General features: G+C 43.8%; 1 protein-coding gene across 2 annotated transcripts in view; it reads left to right on the top strand.

Annotated features, from left to right (window-relative positions):
* The window catches only part of GOLIM4 (golgi integral membrane protein 4), a 199,570-nt gene that overhangs the window by 100,630 nt on the left and 73,553 nt on the right, over positions 1–25,387 (top strand). For both annotated transcript variants that reach the window (XM_063916197.1, XM_063916196.1), the window contains exons 2-6: positions 109–183; positions 1,664–1,713; positions 2,983–3,036; positions 4,515–4,665; positions 6,643–6,725. In XM_063916197.1, coding sequence (XP_063772267.1) covers positions 109–183; positions 1,664–1,713; positions 2,983–3,036; positions 4,515–4,665; positions 6,643–6,725 — 413 coding nt within the window. The remainder of the gene's footprint in view (positions 1–108; positions 184–1,663; positions 1,714–2,982; positions 3,037–4,514; positions 4,666–6,642; positions 6,726–25,387) is intronic.

The following is a 25,387-nucleotide window of genomic DNA, read 5'->3' as shown; positions in this document are numbered from 1 at the left end:
TGTAGTACACTGGTGATTTAGTGGTGTTCACATGCTATGGTCATCCCACTCATAACTTAAAGAGATGTTATGACAATATTCTACTCATTGGCAATCTTTTCTTTTCAGTTGTGTATGAACACCGATCACGGTTGGAAAAATCTTTACAAAAGGAAAGACTTGAACTCAAGAAAGCAAGAGAAGGTAACTGATCACATAGTATTGTAAGAATGTTACATTAAATATGTTGGAATTTATATTCTCTATTCTCACCTGTATACCAAGGATAGTAGCTAAAGCTTTTAATGAATCTGTTTGAAAAGCCATTTGTTAAGTAGATTTGTCCATTGCCGTTTTAAGAGAGAACTTTAAAGTTATTGAAAGTCCGTAGGGACATTCTATATTCAAACCTACACCCTCTTCTCCCCCCCCCCCCCCCGCCCCCGTCTGTGTGTGGGGAGGGGGGGTGGCGGGGGGTGAGGGGAGAGAACTCACTCTATTTTCCTGTACATTTTCAATATATTTTTATGATGTTATCAGTGGTAATATTTGTCTAATCTTTATTTAAACAGCATCTATTCAAAAAGCAAAGGACGACCTGTTTATTGAACCACAATGACTGAATAAGTTCTCCTTTTGTATAAGTAAATTACATACATACAGTCCTGTTGCACATTTTGGTTTGGTCAGCATTATGTTCCTAATTATCTGTCTGTATATAAGGCATACAAACTTATCTGCACGTATTCCATGCAAATGAGGGCAATTAATTAATTAGTTTCTGACCAATAAACTGTGAAATTGCATTTTATCTTATCAGCTGAAAGAATATGAATTTTGTTTGTATTGTCACACGGCTGTTGCAGAGACAGTTTTTACAAAGCACAGCAAAACTGAAGTCGTAAGCAAGACAACATTTCTTAAAGTTTCTGCTAGTCATTATTCTCTCTTTGAGCTTTTTGTTTATTATTTACAACTTTCAGGCAATTCTGCTTTTAGATACTAAAATGTCTTATGGCTAGAAATGTGTGTGCCTTACTGCTGCCATCTAGTGATGGAAAACAGTTTAACATGTAGCATATATTTCACTGAAGATAATGAAACAAACATGTATACCATTGTGCAGTACTGTAGAAAACAACTTGGCAGTCAGAGTTTTATTAAATTTATTATTATTATTATTATTATTATTATTATTATTATAATGAAGAGGAGATTTTAATTGAAACATGTATTAAATTACTGTATTTGCATTACAATGTGGGATTGTCAGTAGCCTAATACACATTACATCTGATTTATTTAATGTAACCTGATATATTGGCTTAGTTGGAGCTTGGCAGACCTGTGGCTCTGAAGTTCGTGAATCTCAAATAATAGCTGGTTGTAGCAGAAGCAACTTGATATCCAGATGTTGCCTGTCTCTGGTATTTTCTGTAGGCTAGAAGGTGTTACTATGTAGAAATGGCTATGAGCTATCTATTAAGAATACCTGTAATACAGTGAGAGCTTACGGAAAATGTACTGTGACAAGTTCCACAATTCTGATGTAATCTCTACCTTTATGTATGCAGGTATAGTAGTTATATGCATCTGTATGCAGTGGGGATCACATCAAAGGCACATCCTCTTCTAAAAATGCATACCACTTTATATCCTTATTATTCTCATGTCTCTATTCTAGATCATCTTGTTTATAAACTAGAAGCACAAGAAACCTTGAATAAAGGAAGGGTACGTACAATGGAATATGGAATAGAATATAATGCCACATAGCTGCTTTTCTTCATTTGCACCAAAGCAAAGTTTGCTGTTTTGTGTTTTAAAAAGAGAAATATTTATGATGGTACCTGGCAAGGATCACCTGGAGTTTTTTTTTTGTTGTTGCTTATTTTATGCCAAAGATGTATCTTCGTAATACTTCTAGGACGCATGAGGAGACTGTGCTGATTAAATCAATGACACTTGTATATCTGTGTGCGACTGAGTCTCTGAATCTGTATACGAAGTGCTACAATGTAGCAGCCACAGCTTTTTTTCCAAATACAAGCTTTGTTATGATCCATATACAGAATCAGTCACACACAACATACAAGTGTCATATATCAAATTAATCAGCACATCGACTAAGATGCACTTTTGGCAAAAAAAAATAAGCCCAATGTTAGCAGAGTTGTATAGAAGGCTAGAGCAAAGGAAAAATAGTGCATCCTGAAAAACAAAAGTGCAGAGTGACTTACTAGTGCATAACTTGCGGACCATGAAAAAAAACTTGTCTCTACTATTCATGTTATATGGCATGTAAAACTGAAGCTATTCACCTTCTAAGCATCGGAGCATATATACAGATGTATCCTCTACATCTTTGCTCTATGCACTACAAGTCGTCATGAGTGCCATGTGACTCTGTTTTTTTTTTCCCCCCACAAAGTAATGTAATAGAATGCACGAGCAGTTTCTGATTAAAATGATATGCAGCATGCTTATGTTCTGTGTGTGACTGCGACTGTATTCGCATACAAAATGCTGTGCTACAGTGTTATTATGGAAAACACTGTAACGTGGCATTTCGGATGCAGATGGAGCCGCAATTACAAACAGAATGTAGACATGCTGCATATCATTTTAATCAGCAGAAGCTGCTTGTGCATCCTATTTCATTACTTTTGTCTAAGACGCATTTTCACGGAAAAATGCAAAAAATGATCTGCGCTACAGAGTCCTGCCACAGCATCGCGTGTTTAGCTGTTTAGCATGACTGCAGCAAGGATGTAAGAGGACACATTAGTACCAGTGCATTTTTATGTAAGCAAGTCCTACAGGTACCTTCACCAATTTTATATATAACTATGTCACGTCCAAGTACCTAGAATACAGACTTATGTGATGTACTTTTTCTGTTTTTTCACTGCATTTTCTACAATTCATATGTTTTCTTCTGCTGACATAATGTAAATTGAGAACTTTAGTGAGTGTGGCATGTTTTTATCTTTTATTATGCAGCAAGATTCAAATTCCAGATATAATGCTCTCAGCGTACAGCACCAAATGTTAAAGGTATGTGGCAGTTTTATTTTATAGCCTCTGTTGCAGCATTAGTATGCCCAGTTGCACCTATGTCAGACTATATCAGAGCACACATTCACTTGTGTTGTCCTGTAAAAAAAAGTTTACATTACCATGGTGTACTTTATGGTGGTGTGACACTGTTCTCCAAACATTACATTTAAAGTGTAGCATGTGCTTGCTCCAAACCTGAAATATAGTAACATTTGGAGAATGTGACACAAGGACTTTGTTGTTTTTAAAACACTGACAGCAGCGTTCTAGCCCAATGTCCCAATTCCTTGATAAAAACACTCTGAAATGGAAATCAGCTGTGTTTGGGCAGATGCTGTGACAGTCTTTTTTACGTGATCTGTACAAGTTGTGAGCTAAGAATCCAGCACTTTCCCTGCTGCGATAAGAATGCTGTGAAACATTTTTCTGAAGCTGGAAAAGTGCTAGCGTACCTGTACATGATAACGGGCAGCAGCGTATTTAGAATGATGGGCAGTAAATATGCCCACGGTAATATACTGAACCGGCAGTATGTTCCTCACTACCTACATACATGGTTATTTATCTGTAAATATTTTTTGGGACTGAATCAGAGTTGAACGCAAGTCAGCTTTGCGAAGGATTGATGGAACTGCAGGCTGTGAGATGTTCGTATACAGAGACACACTTGTATTCAGATTAGAGATGAGCGGGTTCGGGTTTTACTCGGATTTACTCTGTTCTCAAAACGGCATCTAATTGGCAATCCAAAACACGTGACATCCGTGAGCCAATAACATGCCGTTTTGAGAACCGAGTAAATCCGAGTAAAACCTAGTAAAACCCGAACCCGCTCATCTCTAATTCAGATGCATCTTTTACACAAAAGATAAGGCTGGTGCAAGTGTGTACTGATAATGATGACTGCAGTGAAACAAAGCATACAGATATGGGGCGTGTGGTCACACAGATGCATTCCAGTGCATGTCCACATTTAGTTCTGCCTTGTGCGATGCAGGCGTATTTATGGTAGCGTCTAGTTTCCTTTCGTCGAGGACCTTTCCCATAATTCACTGGGCCCACGTCACAAACTATTTGGAATAGTAACCTGTGGCGAGCAGGCACAGTGTCTGGCTTTGAAGTGTGGCAAGCGTCCAGTGCAGCATCACTACAACAAAATAGTGTACAACAAACAGAGATTGAAGAAAAAAAATACATGCTGTAAGGGCAGAAGACCATTTCCGCCCTCACGTGATGTCACATCCAGGTCCTCCACGAGGAGGAAATACACATCCGTGTATTTACTGACAATTTATGTTGAACTCTCCATCTGCTTCCTGTTTGTTCTCAGAATAAATTTTTTTTTTCTAAGCAGCACACGTGCCTACTACATTCATAATGTCCTCTAGCTGTGCAATCTTCTTATATTCATTTACTATTGCATCTGCCTTGTAAATTAAATTGATTTTTATATGTATTAATTTTTGCTTTTAAAGAGTCAGCACGAGGATCTAAGAAAGCAGCATAGTGAGCTGCAGACTGAACACCAGAAATTAGGAGAGGACCTAACCAAAACATTTAGTGATCACAAAGAGAAATATCTAGGGCTGCAGCAAGAGAAGGAGCAGGAAGTGTCAAAGCTCAAAGGTCAGTGAGAATCTGGTAAATCGACTTTATTTTGTTATTTTTCCATGTTCGATCTGCTGCAGAGTTGACATTTTTCCAAAAATATGTAAGTTAATTGGGCTTTAATGGACAACTTGCTTCAACTAGAGCCCTTAAAGGAGCTTTTCACTTTATATTGAAGCTCTAACTGAAATCTCCCTTCCCTATAAGAGTGAGTTGATGGTTTTCTCTACCCTAGCAGCCTCACCACTTGCGCTGACATGCATCTGGGACATCTGCAGATCACCTTCGCATTAGATGTTGCAGCTGTAAATGTATGGCTGCTGGTGACTTATAGGCAAGGAAGGAGGTATAACCTGAAATTCAGATACAAAGTGAAAAACCTCTTTTAGGATACACAAGTTTATAATGCTTAAAAGTGCATTGCTAGAAGTGCAAGTTCTTTGGATAAATGCATCCACCCATAGTTTGTTAATCCTGCATACAATTTAACATTTTAATATGTGTTTGGCATTCTCCCTAGGTGGAAAATATTGTAATTGGAACTTGTACAATTGTGTCAGTATGTTTTGTTTTGTTTTTTAATTGTTTAGGACAGGCTACGCTTATCTGCTTTTGTTACTGTTGAACAAATACCTTCCTATTATTCATTTTCCCCTTATCTGTAACTTGTAATTATGTGAAGCGCTGCATCCATCAGTGGCATTTTTTTTTTAAATAAACTATTCATAAATGGAGATATTGATTGGGAAGGTGATGCTTTAACATAAAATCTATTATACCTATTGAATACATTTTGTATTGAGTTGTACTACATGCCCTTGGTAGTACAACTCAATTTTCATATTTTAGATACCTTTGGAACGTCCTCTCTTTTGGCCTCTGTTATTCTGTTATTACATGGTCAGGAACATCAATATATGTCACTGCATTGCCACACACACACACTGACTTGTATAACCTCACTTATAATTTATCACAGTATTGTGACAGATTGCGGTAAATTAATTGTATTCTCAATCAATAAGTACATGTGTATACTTCAGATTCTCTACAGCATCTTTTACGGTTGACGTTCAGATGAGCAATTGTGAATTCAAGGTGGCTATTTACAGCGACAGCCATTTCACTTGTCGTGTGTATACCCATTTATCGTGATGTTTCACAGAAAACACATTATGCTTTGCAACGATCACAGTAATTTGCATCTTAACCAATTTTACCTCTTATACTAAAGTGAGACACATCAATTTTTATTGCCGTGTAAAAAAAAAAAATGCAATGACATGTTACGGAAGTTAGTCTTCAAACATTTCTGTGAAGTTGAAGGATCTCTGTGATTAAAGTACGCTGCATTTTAATCATAGCCAGACCTAGCATTCCATAGTTCTGGGTATGGTGCATAGCAGGTGATGATGTCGCCCACAAGTCATTGAATTTTATGTCCTGCAGGATCCTTTAAGAATTAAGGTTCAAACAGGGTTGAGATTGCCTAAAGGATAAAAAAAAAAAAAAGGGGCAGACTAGATAGGCCAAGTGGTTCTTATCTGCCGTCAAATTCTATGTTTCTATCCTGCTTGGCTTGCTGGGACTTTGTCTGGGGTATACATATCACACCTTAGATAAAGCAGAGGCGTTGCCCATAGCAACCACTCAGCTTTTAGCGATTTAACTTGCACATTCTATAAAACGCCAGAAGCTGATTTGTTTCTCTTCTCCACTTTATCTCTTTTTAAATGTGATACATACATCTCCCCATTTGTCCTATTAAACTAGAAGTTGTCTACATCTATGCATTACATAGGAGCTTAATGTCCCAGACTGCCAGCTGCTCATCAAGTTAGATAGTTTTTGTCCATGCAGTGCTCTGTGTGATGCTGTCTCGTAAGCTTGTGGTGTACCAGTGATTGACAACAAGACCCCATGTAGTATGGCAGAAACAGGGAGAGCGTCCAGGCGGCCATGCTGTATTTATGTTGTCTGTATTGTGTATGACAGAAAGCATCTACAACCTGAGAGAAGAGAATAAACAGCTGAGGAAAGCTCACCAGGACATCCACACTCAGCTACATGATGTCAAGGTAAGGATTCTGAGTCTTCATGATTTTCCCCAGGGTGTCACTGGAAACAAATAAAACATGTGCATAACATAAATGGCAATTTAAAATGTTCCTGATGTCTATTGGTAAAGTTTTATTTGTTTATAGTAAGCTTTATTATTATTCTTGTCCTGTATATACATGTGTATGTAGAGTTGAACAAATGAGGATATCTTACTATTTTGATCAACAACACACAATAACAAAAAACAGGCAAGTCCACTTATTAACATCACTGCAAAATGTGATCACATTTGGAATGATCTAGGAATGATTGTACAGTTTGCAGTATATCCATTTGTTTATAATTTACATACACTTAAATATACAGTATATTTATTTTATTTAGATTAATATTATCATGCACCGCTTCTATTTCTGTTAATAGACTAATGTTATGGCTTGTGAAAGTATGTTTGAATATATTTTAGTCTGACAACCACAAATTTATAGAAATTAATTAAAAACGACATTAGTTTATCAATGAAGTCGGGTTCTCTTTTTAAATTATGGCATCAGGTTGCTTTTATAGCAATGTTATGGATTTGACACAGATGAGATTAATAATTGGCTGCTGACTGTGAAAAGAAACAAAATGCTATAAAAGATAGTAACTCCGGTGAACTGGTTCAATCCATGCCATGGAACAGATTTCATCCACATCTCCAACTGACTTCATTGTATTTTGTGTTGAATACAAGTCTCAGCACCACGTACGTTCGTATGCAACTTCCAGTTTATTATTTTGGGGCTCAGCAGGCTCATTTAGAGCTTCTCTTTGGAATAATTCTCCTGGAGTTCCCTTTGCCTGGTGTCATACACAAAATGCTAGCAGTTTACTAGCGATCCTCGGAAATATTCCACTACCACGTTTCTCCATGCTCTTTATATACTGTAGCTCTAAAGGCCAGTACTCACTTCCCGATGCGGGAGAGATGTGTGCTTAGCGAACCGCTCAGCACACATCTCTCCCGGCGCTCAGCACAGCGCGATGTGTGCGGGGGGAGACGGGGGGCCGCTCATTTCACCCAGCAGGTGAAGTGAGCGACCTGCTAGATTGGACTGCATGCAGGCCAATCTAGCACCAGCGATAGCGATGCGCGGGGCTGCGCATTGCTATCGCTGTTAGGGCTACACACGGAGCGATTTTGCTGAAAATCTAAGCAATCTAGTCAGATTGCTTAGATTATCTCTCCGTGTGTACCCCCCTTTACCTCTCTTTGTCTGGAGATGAAGGATAAGTACACCCCCCTCGTGATACAAAATGTTATAGTGTAGTGCTTATATACCAATGTGAGATATGGTAATAGCTGTATGATATTATTTTGCTTCTTAATGCTTTTTGTCTTTACAAGTGTACTTCTCAGATAAAGAAAGAATTGCACAGTAGTTGAATATGTTCAGGCTGGTTATCAAATAAAACAATTTGTGAATCTGTGTGCCTATAGACAAACTAATTAAACCATATCAAAACCAGTTTCTCCCTAGGTATTCTATGGTATTCTTCTCTCTCACTGGTATATACATACTACCAGTGGCGTAAGTTTGTCCCAGTTGCCCGCACACACGCACTTGCTCCTGCATAGTAAGCCTGCAGATTCTAACTTCATGAAGCTACTACAAAACCATTGCACCTAGGCAGATCTATGTAGGGGTCCAGCCACACACTACATAGATCTGCTCAGTCACTCCCAATGCTGATTATTTCTCTGACAATTAATTTGCAAGTGTCATATCCAGGATTAGAACCCACAACCTATTACACTGGAATCATGCACCTTACTGATGGAGATATCTGCTGTTGCATAGGAAGTATGAGAATCCTAACTATATGAAGTTACTTGTAATTGTCAGAGAAATAACTTCATATAGTTAGAATTCTTATGCTTCCTTTATAGGGGCAAATAGCTTCATCAGTAAGGTGTCTGCTTCCAGTGTATCTATAATAAAGAGGGTGTGATTTGTAAGGTGTAGTGACTAGTGGGGAAGTCGGCTACGGAAGAGATACCGGCTCCTGTCATTAACTTAATTGATTAATGTCGCTGAACACATGGAACAGGAGGAGAGGTGCCCCCCTTCAAAGCAGGAGCCTGGCGGCAGCTGACTCCGTTGCCTCCCAGAGTTCTGCCTCTGCATACTACACTATTGCTACTTTGTTTTGTCCCACATCTGCTGAATAAATACAGGTTGAGTCTCCCATATCCAAAAAGCTTGGCATATTTTAATATTTTGTAAATTTTTATACCATAATGAGATATCTTGTGTATGGGGCTCAAGCCTAAGCACAGAATGCATTTATGTTTCATATGCACACTATACACAGCCTGAAGGTAATTTTATACAATATTTTAATAATTTTCTGCATGAAACAAAGCTTGTGTACATACACAAAATGTATTTGTTTCCTATACACCTTATACACACAGCCTGAAGATGATTGTATACAACGTCAAGGTACAGTACCATGAGAGGGAGGGGGGGGGATCATCACCAAAAACTTTTTCGTCAGGGGGGGTGCAAAATTTATAGTTATGCCACTACCTAATGTTGCATACACACTGGCCGATATATCAAATATCTGATATATCGCAGGTCCATTCCACCAGTGTGTATGAGCAATATGTCTGCGAACGCCGTCGTTCACAGACATATCGCGTCAGGCCTGCAGCACAGTAGACAGCCAGTATATCTAATGATATATTGGCAAATCGCTGTGTGTGTACGGGCGGTTAGCCGACCACCCGTACCCAAGCTGCAGCAGCCGGCAGTGATTGACGGCTGAACTCGGCAGGTGTGTGTAAATGCCCACCCAGTTCATGACGTCAGTCCCGATGGATCGGGCAGTGTATATGCTCAACCCACTGCCCGGTCCGTCCATAGATATATCTGCAAATCAATTGATCTGCAGGTATATTTCTCTATCGTCCTAAGTGGATGCTGGGGTTCCTGAAAGGACCATGGGGAATAGCGGCTCCGCAGGAGACAGGGCACAAAAAAGTAAAGCTTTACTAGGTCAGGTGGTGTGCACTGGCTCCTCCCCCTATGACCCTCCTCCAGACTCCAGTTAGATTTTGTGCCCGAACGAGAAGGGTGCAATCTAGGTGGCTCTCCTAAAGAGCTGCTTAGAGAAAGTTTAGTTTAGGTTTTTTTCTTTACAGTGAGTCCTGCTGGCAACAGGATCACTGCAACGTGGGACTTAGGGGGAAAGTAGTAAACTCACCTGCATGCAGAGTGGATTTGCTGCTTGGCTACTGGACACCATTAGCTCCAGAGGGATCGAACACAGGCCCAGCCGTGGAGTCCGGTCCCGGAGCCGCGCCGCCGACCCCCTTGCAGATGCTGAAGCGTGAAGAGGTCCGGAAACCGGCGGCTGAAGACTCCTCAGTCTTCATAAGGTAGCGCACAGCACTGCAGCTGTGCGCCATTTTCCTCTCAGCACACTTCACTGGGCAGTCACTGAGGGTGCAGAGCGCTGGGGGGGGGCGCTCTGAGAGGCAAATATAAACCTTATACAAGGCTAAAAATACCTCACATATAGCCCATAGGGGCTATATGGAGATATTTAACCCCTGCCTGACTGGAAAAATAGCGGGAGAAGAACCCGCCGAAAAAGGGGCGGGGCCTATCTCCTCAGCACACGGCGCCATTTTCTGTCACAGCTCCGCTGGTCAGAACGGCTCCCAGGTCTCTCCCCTGCACTGCACTACAGAAACAGGGTAAAACAGAGAGGGGGGGCACATTAATGGCTATATATATATATATATTAAAGCAGCTATAAGGGAGCACTTAATATAAGGATATCCCTTGTATATATAGCGCTTTGTGGTGTGTGCTGGCAGACTCTCCCTCTGTCTCCCCAAAAGGGCTAGTGGGTCCTGTCTTCATTAGAGCATTCCCTGTGAGTTTGCGGTGTGTGTCGGTACGTGGTGTCGACATGTATGAGGACGATATTGGTGTGGAGGCGGAGCAATTGCCAAATATGCAGATGTCACCCCCCAGGGGGTCGACACCAGAATGGATGCCTTTATTTGTGGAATTACGTGATGGTTTATCTTCCCTTAAACAGTCAGTTGAGGACATGAGGCGGCCGGACAATCAATTAATGCCTGTCCAGGCGCCTCAAACACCGTCAGGGGCTGTAAAACGCCCTTTGCCTCAGTCGGTCGACACAGACCCAGACACGGGCACTGATTCCAGTGACGACGGTAGAAATTCAAACGTATTTTCCAGTAGGGCCACACGTTATATGATTTTGGCAATGAAGGAGACGTTACATTTAGCTGATACTACAGATACCGTAAAACAGGGTATTATGTATGGTGTGAAAAAACTACAAACAGTTTTTCCTGAATCAGAAGAATTAAATGACGTGTGTGATGAAGCGTGGGTTGCTCCTGATAAAAAGTTGATAATTTCAAAAAAGTTATTGGCATTATACCCTTTCCCGCCAGAGGTTAGGGCGCGCTGGGAAACACCCCCTAAGGTGGACAAGGCGCTCACACGCTTATCCAAACAAGTGGCGTTACCCTCTCCTGAGACGGCCGCACTTAAGGATCCATCAGATAGAAAGATGGAAGTTATTCAAAAGAATATATACACACATGCAGGTGTTATACTACGACCAGCTATAGCAACTGCCTGGATGTGCAGTGCTGGAGTAGTTTGGTCAGAATCCCTGATTGAAAATATTGATACCCTGGATAGGGACAATGTTTTACTGTCGTTAGAACAAATAAAGGATGCATTTATCTATATGCGTGATGCACAGAGGGATATTTGCACACTGGCATCTCGGGTGAGTGCTATGTCCATTTCAGCCAGAAGAGCCTTATGGACACGACAGTGGACAGGCGATGCGGATTCAAAACGTCACATGGAGGTTTTGCCGTATAAAGGGGAGGAGTTATTTGGAGTTGGTCTATCAGACTTGGTGGCCACGGCTACTGCCGGGAAATCCACTTTTTTACCTCAAGTCACTCCCCAACAGAGAAAGGCACCGACCTTTCAACCGCAGCCTTTTCGCTCCTACAAAAATAAGAGAGCAAAGGGCTTGTCGTACCTGCCACGAGGCAGAGGAAGAGGGAAGAGACACCAACAGGCAGCTCCTTCCCAGGAACAGAAGCCCTCCCCGGCTCCTGCAAAAACCTCAGCATGACGCTGGGGCCTCTCAAGCGGACTCGGGGACAGTGGGGGGCCGTCTCAAAAATTACAGCGCGCAGTGGGCTCACTCGCAGGTAGACCCCTGGATCCTGCAGATAATATCTCAGGGGTACAGGTTGGAATTAGAGACGGATCCTCCTCATCGTTTCCTGAAGTCTGCCTTACCAACCGTCTCTTCCGAAAGGGAGAGGGTGTTGGAAGCCATTCACAAGCTGTACGCTCAGCAGGTGATAGTCAAAGTACCCCTATTACAACAAGGAAAGGGGTATTATTCCACTCTATTTGTGGTACCGAAGCCGGATGGCTCGGTAAGGCCTATTCTAAATCTGAAGTCCTTGAACCTCTACATAAAAAAGTTCAAGTTCAAGATGGAGTCACTCAGAGCAGTGATAGCGAACCTGGAAGAAGGGGACTTTATGGTATCCTTGGACATCAAGGATGCGTATCTACACGTTCCGATTTACCCCGCACACCAGGGGTACCTCAGGTTCATTGTTCAAAACTGTCACTATCAGTTTCAGACGCTGCCGTTCGGATTGTCCACGGCGCCTCGGGTCTTTACCAAGGTAATGGCCGAGATGATGATTCTTCTTCGAAGAAAAGGCGTATTAGTTATCCCATACTTGGACGATCTCCTAATAAGGGCAAGGTCCAGAGAACAGCTGGAGACAGCTTTAGCACTATCTCAAGAGGTGCTAAGACAACACGGGTGGATTCTGAATATTCCAAAATCCCATTTAATCCCGACAACTCGTCTGCTGTTCCTAGGAATGATTCTGGACACGGTTCAGAAAAAGGTTTTCCTTCCAGAGGAAAAAGCCAAGGAGTTATCCGATCTGGTCAGGAACCTCCTAAAACCAGGAAAAGTGTCAGTACATCAATGCACAAGAGTCCTGGGAAAAATGGTGGCTTCTTACGAAGCAATTCCATTCGGCAGATTCCATGCAAGAATATTCCAAAGGGATCTGTTGGACAAATGGTCAGGGTCGCATCTGCAGGTGCACCTGCGAATAACCCTGTCACCAAAGACAAGGGTGTCACTTCTGTGGTGGTTGCAGAAGGCTCACCTATTAGAAGGCCGCAGATTCGGCATTCAGGATTGGATCCTGGTGACCACGGACGCCAGCCTGAGAGGCTGGGGAGCAGTCACACAAGGAAGAAACTTCCAGGGAGTATGGACGAGTCTGGAAAAGTCTCTTCACATAAACATTCTGGAACTAAGAGCAATCTACAATGCTCTAAGCCAGGCGGAACTTCTCCTGCAAGGAAAGCCGGTGTTGATTCAGTCGGACAACATCACGGCGGTCGCCCATGTAAACAGGCAGGGCGGCACAAGAAGCAGGAGTGCAATGGCAGAAGCTGCCAAGATTCTTCGCTGGGCGGAGAATCACGTGATAGCACTGTCAGCAGTGTTCATCCCGGGCGTGGACAACTGGGAAGCAGACTTCCTCAGCAGACACGATCTTCATCCGGGAGAGTGGGGTCTACATCCAGAAGTCTTCAACATGTTAATAGACCGTTGGGAAAGACCAATTGTAGACATGATGGCGTCTCGCCTCAACAAGAAACTGGACAAATATTGCGCCAGGTCAAGAGATCCACAGGCAATAGCTGTGGACGCACTGGTAACTCCTTGGGTGTACCAGTCAGTGTATGTGTTTCCTCCTCTGCCGCTCATACCAAAGGTATTGAAGATCATACGGCAAAGAAGAGTAAGAACAATACTAGTGGTTCCGGATTGGCCGAGAAGGACTTGGTATCCGGAACTTCAAGAGATGCTCACGGACGAACCGTGGCCTCTACCTCTGAGAAGGGACCTGCTACAGCAGGGTCCCTGTCTTTTTCAAGACTTACCGCGGCTGCGTTTGACGGCATGGCGGTTGAACGCCAGATCCTAAAAGGGAAAGGCATTCCAGAAGAAGTCATTCCTACCTTGATTAAGGCACGGAAGGAAGTCACCGTGAAACATTATCACCGCATTTGGCGAAAATATGTAGCGTGGTGCGAGGATCGGAGGGTTCCGACGGAGGAATTCCAACTGGGTCGTTTCCTACATTTCCTGCAATCAGGATTATCTATGGGTCTCAAATTGGGATCCATTAAGGTTCAAATTTCGGCCCTGTCAATATTCTTCCAAAAAGAATTGGCCTCTGTCCCTGAGGTCCAGACTTTTGTCAAGGGAGTACTGCATATACAGCCTCCTGTGGTGCCTCCGGTGGCACCGTGGGATCTAAATGTAGTTTTAGATTTCCTCAAATCCCATTGGTTTGAACCATTGAAAAAGGTGGATTTGAAATATCTCACATTGAAAGTGACTATGTTACTAGCCCTGGCCTCTGCCAGGAGAGTATCTGAATTGGCGGCTTTATCTTATAAAAGTCCTTATCTAATCTTCCATTCGGATAGGGCAGAACTGCGGACTCGTCCGCATTTTCTCCCTAAAGTGGTATCAGCATTTCATCTGAACCAACCTATTGTGGTGCCTGCGGCCACTAGCGACTTGGAGGACTCCAAGTTGTTGGACGTTGTCAGAGCCTTAAAAATATACATTGCAAGGACGGCTGGAGTCAGAAAATCTGACTCGCTGTTTATATTGTATGCACCCAACAAGTTGGGCGCACCTGCTTCTAAGCAGTCGATTGCTCGTTGGATTTGTAACACAATTCAACTTGCACATTCTGTGGCAGGCCTGCCACAGCCTAAAACTGTAAAAGCCCACTCCACAAGGAAGGTGGGCTCATCTTGGGCGGCTGCCCGAGGGGTCTCGGCATTACAACTCTGCCGAGCAGCTACGTGGTCGGGGGAGAACACGTTTGTAAAATTTTACAAATTTGATACCCTGGCAAAGGAGGACCTGGAGTTCTCTCATTCGGTGCTGCAGAGTCATCCGCACTCTCCCGCCCGTTTGGGAGCTTTGGTATAATCCCCATGGTCCTTTCAGGAACCCCAGCATCCACTTAGGACGATAGAGAAAATAAGAATTTACTTACCGATAATTCTATTTCTCGGAGTCCGTAGTGGATGCTGGGCGCCCATCCCAAGTGCGGATTATCTGCAATACTTGTACATAGTTATTGTTAACTAATTCGGGTTATTGTTAAGGAGCCATCTTTAAGAGGCCCTTTCTGTTGTCATACTGTTAACTGGGTTTAGATCACAAGTTGTACGGTGTGATTGGTGTGGCTGGTATGAGTCTTACCCGGGATTCAAAATGCCTCCCTTATTGTGTATGCTCGTCCGGGCACAGTACCTAACTGGAGTCTGGAGGAGGGTCATAGGGGGAGGAGCCAGTGCACACCACCTGACCTAGTAAAGCTTTACTTTTTTGTGCCCTGTCTCCTGCGGAGCCGCTATTCCCCATGGTCCTTTCAGGAACCCCAGCATCCACTACGGACTCCGAGAAATAGAATTATCGGTAAGTAAATTCTTATTTTATTCTACCCCTTTTACACCAACGCATATAACACAGGTTATTGCACATGAACGTGCATAACCCGTGTCCGGGAGCCGGGTCGATGTGACCCGGCTCCTGTTCACAGTGTATGGAAAGGCGGCGCTGGGAGATCATGCAATATGCCGGTGTTGGTGACTGCAGAAGGAAAGGGGGCTGACGCGGGTCACAGCCGGGTTGCACCCGTGTCAGACATATGAGTATGTACCCAGCATAACATTCCACTGGTTATCAAGTTATCAGCTTGAGATCTGAGCTCTAATTGGCCCATTCCATGGATTTTAGCTGCCTTTTCTGAAGATCCTTTTTCCCAGTTAAAAAGAATCGCCGCAATGCATGATGCTGCCATCTCCATGCTTCATATGGTGTTATTTGGCTGATGAGCTATGTAAGAGTTGCACCAAACATATCTTTTAGAATCAAGGCCGACAAGTTAAACCTTGGTCTTATCAAGGCAAGACATTCCCCCACTCTAATGTGGTTTGGACTGATTGAAAATATTTTTTGCAAAATTTAGATTGTTTGGATTTTTTTATTTGTGAGGAATTTTTCCCTTCTTGCCACCCCACCCCATCGCCCAAACATGTATAGAATATAGGAAACTGTTGTCACATGCAGAGATTGACCAGTTCCAGCCACAGTTTTCTTCAGCTATTATAATGATACTGCAGTTTTCTCTAACGTCCTAGTGGATGCTGGGGACTCCGAAAGGACCATGGGGAATAGCGGCTCCGCAGGAGACTGGGAACAAAAGTAAAAAGCTTTAGGACTACCTGGTGTGCACTGGCTCCTCCCCCTATGACCCTCCTCCAAGCCTCAGTTGAGATTTTGTGCCCGAACGAGAAGGGTGCAATCTAGGTGGCTCTCCTGAGCTGCTTAGAGTAAAAGTTTAAATAGGTTTTTTTATTTTCAGTGAGACCTGCTGGCAACAGGCTCACTGCATCGAGGGACTAAGGGGAGAAGAAGCGAACTCACCTGCATGCAGAGTGGATTGGGCTTCTTAGGCTACTGGACATTAGCTCCAGAGGGACGATCACAGGCCCAGCCATGGATGGGTCCCGGAGCCGCGCCGCCGTCCCCCTTACAGAGCCAGAAGACTGAAGAGGTCCGGAAAATCGGCGGCAGAAGACGTCCTGTCTTCACTAAGGTAGCGCACAGCACCGCAGCTGTGCGCCATTGCTCTCAGCACACTTCACACTCCGGTCACTGAGGGTGCAGGGCGCTGGGGGGGGGCGCCCTGAGACGCAATAAAAACACCTTTTTTGGCAAAAAATACATCACATATAGCTCCTGGGCTATATGGATGTATTTAACCCCTGCCTATTTTTACATAAAAAAGCGGGAGAAAGGCCACCGAAAAAGGGGCGGAGCCTATCTCCTCAGCACACTGGCGCCATTTTTTCCTCACAGCTCCGTTGGAGGAAGGCTCCCTGACTCTCCCCTGCAATCCTGCACTACAGAAACAGGGTAAAACAAGAGAGGGGGGGCACTAAATTGGCATATCAATATAGACAGCAGCTATATTAGGGAAAAACACTTATATAAGGTTATCCCTGTATATATATATATAGCGCTCTGGTGTGTGCTGGCAAACTCTCCCTCTGTCTCCCCAAAGGGCTAGTGGGGTCCTGTCCTCTATCAGAGCATTCCCTGTGTGTGTGCTGTGTGTCGGTACGCTGTGTCGACATGTATGAGGAGGAAAATGGTGCGGAGGCGGAGCAATTGCCTGTGTTAGTGATGTCACCCCCTAGGGAGTCGACACCTGACTGGATGGTCTTATGGAAAGAATTACGTGATAGTGTCGGCACTTTACAAAAGACTGTTGACGACATGAGACAGCCGGCAAATCAGTTAATACCTGTACAGGCGTCTCAAACACCGTCAGGGGCTATAAAACGCCCGTTACCTCAGGTCGATACAGACACTGACACGGACACTGACTCCAGTGTCGACGGTGAGGAAACAAACGTATTTTCCAGTAGGGCCACACGTTATATGATCACGGCAATGAAGGAGGTTTTGAACATTTCTGATACTACAAGTACCACAAAAAAGGGTATTATGTGGGGTGTGAAAAAACTACCCGTAGTTTTTCCTGAATCAGATGAATTAAATGAGGTGTGTGATGAAGCGTGGGTTTCCCCCGATAAAAAACTGCTAATTTCTAAAAAATTATTGGCATTATACCCTTTCCCGCCAGAGGTTAGGACGCGTTGGGAAACACCCCCTAGAGTGGATAAGGCGCTCACACGCTTATCAAAACAAGTGGCGTTACCGTCTCCTGATACGGCCGCCCTCAAGGAACCAGCTGATAGGAAGCTGGAAAATATCCTAAAAAGTATATACACACATACTGGTATTATACTGCGACCAGCAATCGCCTCAGCCTGGATGTGCAGTGCTGGGGTGGCTTGGTCGGATTCCCTGACTGAAAATATTGATACCCTGGACAGGGACAATATATTATTGACTATAGAACATTTAAAGGATGCATTTCTATATATGCGTGATGCACAGAGGGATATTTGCACTCTGGCATCAAGAGTGAGTGCGATGTCCATTTCTGCCAGAAGAGGGTTATGGACGCGACAGTGGTCAGGTGATGCGGATTCCAAACGGCATATGGAAGTATTGCCGTATAAAGGGGAGGAGTTATTTGGGGTCGGTCTATCGGACCTGGTGGCCACGGCAACGGCTGGGAAATCCACCTTTTTACCCCAAGTCACCTCACAGCAGAAAAAGATACCGTCTTTTCAGGCTCAGTCCTTTCGTCCCCATAAGGGCAAGCGGGCAAAAGGCCACTCATATCTGCCCCGGGGCAGAGGAAGGGGAAAAAGACTGCAGCAGACAGCCTCTTCCCACGAACAGAAGCCCTCCCCCGCTTCTGCTAAGTCCTCAGCATGACGCTGGGGCCTTACAAGCGGACTCAGGCAAGACGGTGGGGGCCCGTCTCAAGAATTTCAGCGCGCAGTGGGCTCACTCGCAAGTGGACCCCTGGATCCTGCAGGTAGTATCTCAGGGGTACAAATTGGAATTCGAGACGTCTCCCCCTCGCCGGTTCCTGAAGTCTGCTTTACCAACGTCTCCCCCCGACAGGGAGGCGGTATTGGAAGCCATTCACAAGCTGTATTCCCAGCAAGTGATAATCAAGGTACCCCTCCTACAACAGGGAAAGGGGTATTATTCCACGCTGTTTGTGGTACCGAAGCCGGACGGCTCGGTGAGACCCATTTTAAATCTGAAATCCTTGAACACTTACATAAAAAGGTTCAAGTTCAAGATGGAGTCACTCAGAGCAGTGATAGCGAACCTGGAAGAAGGGGACTATATGGTGTCTCTGGACATCAAGGATGCTTACCTCCATGTCCCAATTTGCCCTTCTCACCAAGGGTACCTCAGGTTTGTGGTACAGAACTGTCACTATCAGTTTCAGACGCTGCCGTTTGGATTGTCCACGGCCCCCCGGGTCTTTACCAAGGTAATGGCCAAAATGATGATTCTTCTTCGAAGAAAAGGCGTCTTAATTATCCCTTACTTGGACGATCTCCTGATAAGGGCAAGGTCCAGAGAACAGTTAGAGGTCGGAGTAGCACTATCTCAAGTAGTACTACGACAGCACGGATGGATTCTAAATATTCCAAAATCGCAGCTGATTCCGACGACACGTCTGCTGTTCCTAGGAATGATTCTGGACACAGTACAGAAAAAGGTGTTTCTCCCGGAAGAGAAAGCCAGGGAGTTATCCGACCTAGTCAGGAACCTCCTAAGACCAGGCCAAGTGTCAGTACATCAATGCACAAGGGTCCTGGGAAAGATGGTGGCTTCTTACGAAGCGATTCCATTCGGCAGATTCCACGCAAGAACTTTTCAGTGGGATCTGCTGGACGAATGGTCCGGATCACATCTTCAAATGCATCAGCGGATAACCCTGTCTCCAAGGACAAGGGTGTCTCTCCTGTGGTGGTTACAGAGTGCTCATCTCCTAGAGGGCCGCAGATTCGGCATTCAGGATTGGGTCCTGGTGACCACGGATGCCAGCCTGAGGGGCTGGGGAGCAGTCACACAGGGAAGAAATTTCCAGGGCTTGTGGTCAAGCATGGAAACGTCACTTCACATAAATATCCTGGAACTCAGGGCCATTTACAATGCCCTAAGTCAGGCAAGACCTCTGCTTCAGGGTCAGCCGGTGTTGATCCAGTCGGACAACATCACGGCAGTCGCCCACGTAAACAGACAGGGCGGCACAAGAAGCAGGAGGGCAATGACGGAAGTGGCAAGGATTCTTCGCTGGGCGAAAAATCATGTGATAGCACTGTCAGCAGTGTTCATTCCGGGAGTGGACAACTGGGAAGCAGACTTCCTCAGCAGACACGATCTTCACCCGGGGGAGTGGGGACTTCACCCAGAAGTCTTCCACATGATTGTGAACCGTTGGGAAAAACCAAAGGTGGACATGATGGCGTCCCGCCTCAACAAAAAACTGGACAGATATTGCGCCAGGTCAAGGGACCCTCAGGCAATAGCTGTGGACGCTCTGGTAACACCGTGGGTGTACCAGTCAGTGTATGTGTTCCCTCCTCTTCCTCTCATACCAAAAGTACTGAGAATCATAAGAAGGAGAGGAGTAAAGACTATACTCGTGGCTCCGGATTGGCCAAGAAGGACTTGGTACCCGGAAATTCAAGAGATGCTCACGGAAGACCTGTGGCCTCTACCTCTAAGAAAGGACCTGCTCCAGCAGGGACCATGTCTGTTCCAAGACTTACCGCGGCTGCGTTTGACGGCATGGTGGTTGAACGCCGGATCCTGAAGGAAAAAGGCATTCCGGATGAAGTCATCCCTACCCTGATCAAAGCCAGGAAGGATGTGACCGTACAACATTATCACCGTATTTGGCGAAAATATGTTGCGTGGTGCGAGGCCAGGAAGGCCCCTACAGAGGAATTTCAACTGGGTCGATTCCTGCATTTCCTGCAAACAGGACTGTCTATGGGCCTAAAATTAGGGTCCATTAAGGTTCAAATTTCGGCCCTGTCAATATTCTTCCAAAAAGAACTAGCTTCTGTTCCTGAAGTTCAGACGTTTGTCAAGGGAGTACTGCATATACAGCCTCCTTTTGTGCCTCCAGTGGCACCTTGGGATCTCAATGTAGTTTTGGGGTTCCTAAAATCACATTGGTTTGAACCACTCACCACTGTGGACTTAAAATATCTCACATGGAAAGTGGTAATGCTGTTAGCCCTGGCTTCAGCCAGGCGTGTTTCAGAATTGGCGGCTTTATCCTATAAAAGCCCTTACCTAATTTTTCATAGGGACAGGGCAGAATTGAGGACTCGTCCTCAATTTCTCCCTAAGGTGGTTTCAGCATTTCACTTAAACCAGCCTATTGTGGTGCCTGCGGCTACTAGGGACTTGGAGGATTCCAAGTTACTGGACGTAGTCAGGGCCCTGAAAATATATGTTTCCAGGACGGCTGGAGTCAGAAAATCTGACTCGCTGTTTATCCTGTATGCACCCAACAAGCTGGGTGCTCCTGCTTCTAAGCAGACTATTGCTCGTTGGATTTGTAGTACAATTCAGCTTGCACATTCTGTGGCAGGCCTGCCACAGCCAAAATCTGTAAAAGCCCATTCCACAAGGAAAGTGGGCTCATCTTGGGCGGCTGCCCGAGGGGTCTCGGCTTTACAACTTTGCCGAGCAGCTACTTGGTCAGGGGCAAACACGTTTGCTAAATTCTACAAATTTGATACCCTGGCTGAGGAGGACCTGGAGTTCTCTCATTCGGTGCTGCAGAGTCATCCGCACTCTCCCGCCCGTTTGGGAGCTTTGGTATAATCCCCATGGTCCTTTCGGAGTCCCCAGCATCCACTAGGACGTTAGAGAAAATAAGAATTTACTTACCGATAATTCTATTTCTCATAGTCCGTAGTGGATGCTGGGCGCCCATCCCAAGTGCGGATTGTCTGCATTACTTGTACATAGTTATTGTTACAAAAATCGGGTTATTGTTGTGAGCCATCTTTTCAGGGGCTCCTTCTGTTATCATGCTGTTAACTGGGTTCAGATCACAAGTTGTACGGTGTGATTGGTGTGGCTGGTATGAGTCTTACCCGGGATTCAAAATCCTTCCTTATTGTGTACGCTCGTCCGGGCACAGTATCCTAACTGAGGCTTGGAGGAGGGTCACAGGGGGAGGAGCCAGTGCACACCAGGTAGTCCTAAAGCTTTTTACTTTTGTGCCCAGTCTCCTGCGGAGCCGCTATTCCCCATGGTCCTTTCGGAGTCCCCAGCATCCACTACGGACTATGAGAAATAGAATTATCGGTAAGTAAATTCTTATTTTTTGGTAGCCTCACTGCTATAGGCAATGCCCTTGTTGTGTCAAGTATTTTCCACTGTGTTCCATGGCACATTTAGTGCCTTTAAAATGTATTTTATATTCCTCCATTAAGTGATGCATTATTATTAATGTCTAAAGTACTTAGCATACAATTGTGTGTACACAGACACCAATGTTAATTTTGTCAGTATCCAATTACCCTGGCAGAAACTGTTAACATAATGAGGCTGCAGTGCGCAGGCTGTCATGATGAGATCGCATCCTGGAAGTATGCGTACGCATCATGATTGATGGGCATCCGGGGGCGGCAACGCAGTGTTGGAGGGGAGAAGAGCAGGAAACGCAGCAATTTTCAGGGCCAGCAAATGACGTTGCTTGCATTTTCTGCTATAGGAAGCATGGCGGCGGTCAACTTCTATTTTAAGGTTTTTGCGATGAGATCATAATTGAATTGCGATCACATATCGGGCATCACCACACATGCTGGGCAGCCTTAGCATGTGAGTAGAACGATAGCAGTTTTTGCTAAATTAACAAAAACCTACACTCAGCTCTGAATAACCCCCATAGTTTATGTGCTTGCTGCATAAGTACTTCTGTCAGTGAGATGTTTCAGCTAGTAAATATTACTACAGACTTTGAGAACATTTTACATTCAGATATTATTCATCACAGGTACAGCAAATACATTTCCTCTTACAGTACATTTCTTTGTACTTGGGCAGTGCGGATGGTGTAATGGTTAGTATTACTCCCTCACAGCACTGAGGCCGTGGGTTCAATTCCCACCATTGCCGTAAAGTTTGTATTTTCTCCCTGTACATGTGTGGGTTTCCTCCCAGAATCTAAAAATATATGTGTGCGCGCGCTAGGGAATATAGATTGTAAGCTACACTGTGATTCACTGGTGTGAATAACCAAATATTCTCTGTGAAGTGCTGCGGAATATGTGTGCGCTATATATATAACTGGTAAAAATAATAAATATTGGTTCAAAGCAGCATAACGAACATTGGACTCGTTTACAGGACTGCATACACATACGTAGAACAATCTGGGATATTATTCCTAACCGCAGGGCTCTGTCTTAGGTCCTCTGCTTTTCTCAATTTATACCTCATCTCTTGGGAAACTAATCAGCTCTTTTGGATTTCAGTATCATTTGTACGCACACGCTCCCAGCACCAAATAATGAATGAATTAATTAATTAATACTCTCCATCCCGCTACCTATCCTCTCCTGATTTGTCTCTATCGGTATTGGCCTTTCTGCTGTTTCATCTTGGATGTCATCTCGCCATCTCAAACTGAATATTTCTGAAACAGTTAATTATATTTCCACCGGCCAATTGCAGTTACATGTACCAACCTGATATTTCTATCACTGTTGAGAACTCTACAATCAATCCTACACCACAAGCTCGCTGCCTAGGTGTCAAACTTGACTCAGACCTGTCCTTTGTTCCCCACATTCAATCTCTCAAAATCATGTTACATGCATCTTAGAAACATATCCAAATATGATCATACCTTACACAAGACACTGCTAAAACTCTAATTCATGCGCTCATTATCTCCCGCATTGATTATTGTAATAGTCTTCTTACTGGTCTTACTAAAACGAGACTCTCATCATTACAATCCTGAATGCAGCTGCGAGGCTAATAATCCTCGCTAGACGTTCGTCTACAGACCCACTCTGTCAGTCCCTTCATTGGCTACCTGTATTCTACCGTATTCAATATAAAATACTGTTACTTACACACAAGGCTATTAACCATACTACACCAACATACAGCTCTTCGCTTATCTCAAAATATCTCCCAACCCGGCCCCTTCGCTCTTCACAAGATCTACAACTCTCATCCACACTCATTACTTGCTTCCAGGCACGATTACAGGACTTTCTTCGGGCTGCACTCACTCTGTGGAATGCCCTACCACGTACATTAAGACTCTCCTCTAGTCTTCAAGCATTCCCTGAAAACTCACCTATTCAGACAAGCTTATCAAATTCCAGAACTGCTCACATTACCTTCATAGCTTTCCTATCCAATTATATCCCCACAGTACAGTCCACACACATCCCCCACATATTTAATTCTTCACTCTCCTTTCCTCCTGACCCTGGTTCATCACTGCTGTGATGTGATATCATGCAGCCCACCAAGAACCTTTGCAATCTGGTATATCAATGCCTATTTCCCCATAGATTGTAAGCTTGCGAGCAGGGCCCTCCTACCTCTATGACGGTTTGTTTGTTTTTACCCAGTTTTGTCTTCTAATTGTGTCCAGCTGTAAAGCGCAACGGAATTTGCTGCGCTATATAAGAAACTGTTAATAATTAAATAAATAAATAACAATCCGTATTGGCAATTTCTGTAACTGTGGGTTTGTCTGAAAAATCTGGCCTCCACACGTAATATATTAATACTTGGCTCCCTTATGATCACATGCATAGTGCTGCAAGAATGCAATAGTTCTTCCTACAATCTGACTCGCTCTTCAAAATGTGTTTCTCTCGTTTTATAGATAATATTTTTTTTTATATGATTTGGGGTTGGATTCATATACCAAGTAAAGGTTTGTCCGACAGAACTGGGCCCGCCTTAATATTTGTTTTCTCAATTTGTAAACATGATAAACATATAATATAGAAATTCATAAAACATGTACATAGTAGTTGTGGCTGGTTGTTGGAAACTCCTACTCTGAGTGCCGCTTGTAAAAAGACCATACTGCATGTATGGGTTCAGCCGGGAATGCCTCCTTTCTCTTGTTAGCCTTGGTTAGGGTGGATTGGCTGGAGGCTACTTTGGCTGGAGAATCTAGAGTTAAGCTGTACTCTCTTGCAGACACAATGGCTGCTCATCCAATGCTTTTCATCCACTTTCTAGTATTCACTGCAACTAGTTTAATAATGACCCTCCTATAACCATATTGAGGAACTCCTGGGGGGGTATATTTCCAAAAGTGCTGGATTTTGTAGTGGAGATGTTGCCTATAGCAACCAATCAGATTCTGGCTATTATGTTCTAGAAGGTACTAGATAAATGATAAGTAGAATCTAATCTGGTTGCTATGGGTATCGTCTACACGCTTAAAAAGCTGCACTAATACTGTAAGTATACCCCCAATTCTGTAAGGCACTGGGGTTTGTTTGTTTGTTTTTGTTTTTTGGTTCAATTAATGTTTTTTAATTCTATGCTGTGACTTTTATCTCTTGATTACCTAAGTGGCTAACTCATTTCAATTTCTGTTTGTTTGTGTACGTATTAAATGTCCAGTAACTCCACTGAACACCCTTACATTTCATCTATATCTTTTCATGATTTTATTATTTCATTGTACACTCTTTTTGATTCTTTATTCATAATGCATTAGCCACAGAAAAATAAGAGTTCTAACAAAAAAAATGCGACACATGCTATCCATCCAGTAATTGTGTACTCATACACTTAGCCTCAATATGCAATGTGGCATGAGAAGCCTGGTGTGAGTGAGCCAACAGGTTCTGTGCAATTTGGCTTGTGCCAAGCATCTTCTTAGTGTCTTTTTAAAACGTATCTTAGTCGCAAACTGATGTGATAATCCGCTCCATGAGACTGCACTGATTAATTTGACATTCAACACTTATATATATGTGAGGCTGAGTTAATCAGTGCAGTCTCCTAAAGGGGCTTGTTGCATCCG

The sequence above is a fragment of the Pseudophryne corroboree genome, chromosome 4 (assembly GCF_028390025.1).
Source record: "Pseudophryne corroboree isolate aPseCor3 chromosome 4, aPseCor3.hap2, whole genome shotgun sequence".
NCBI lineage: Eukaryota > Metazoa > Chordata > Amphibia > Anura > Myobatrachidae > Pseudophryne > Pseudophryne corroboree.
The sequence above is the reverse complement of the archived record's forward strand: the minus strand, read 5'-3'. Positions and strand labels throughout refer to the sequence as shown.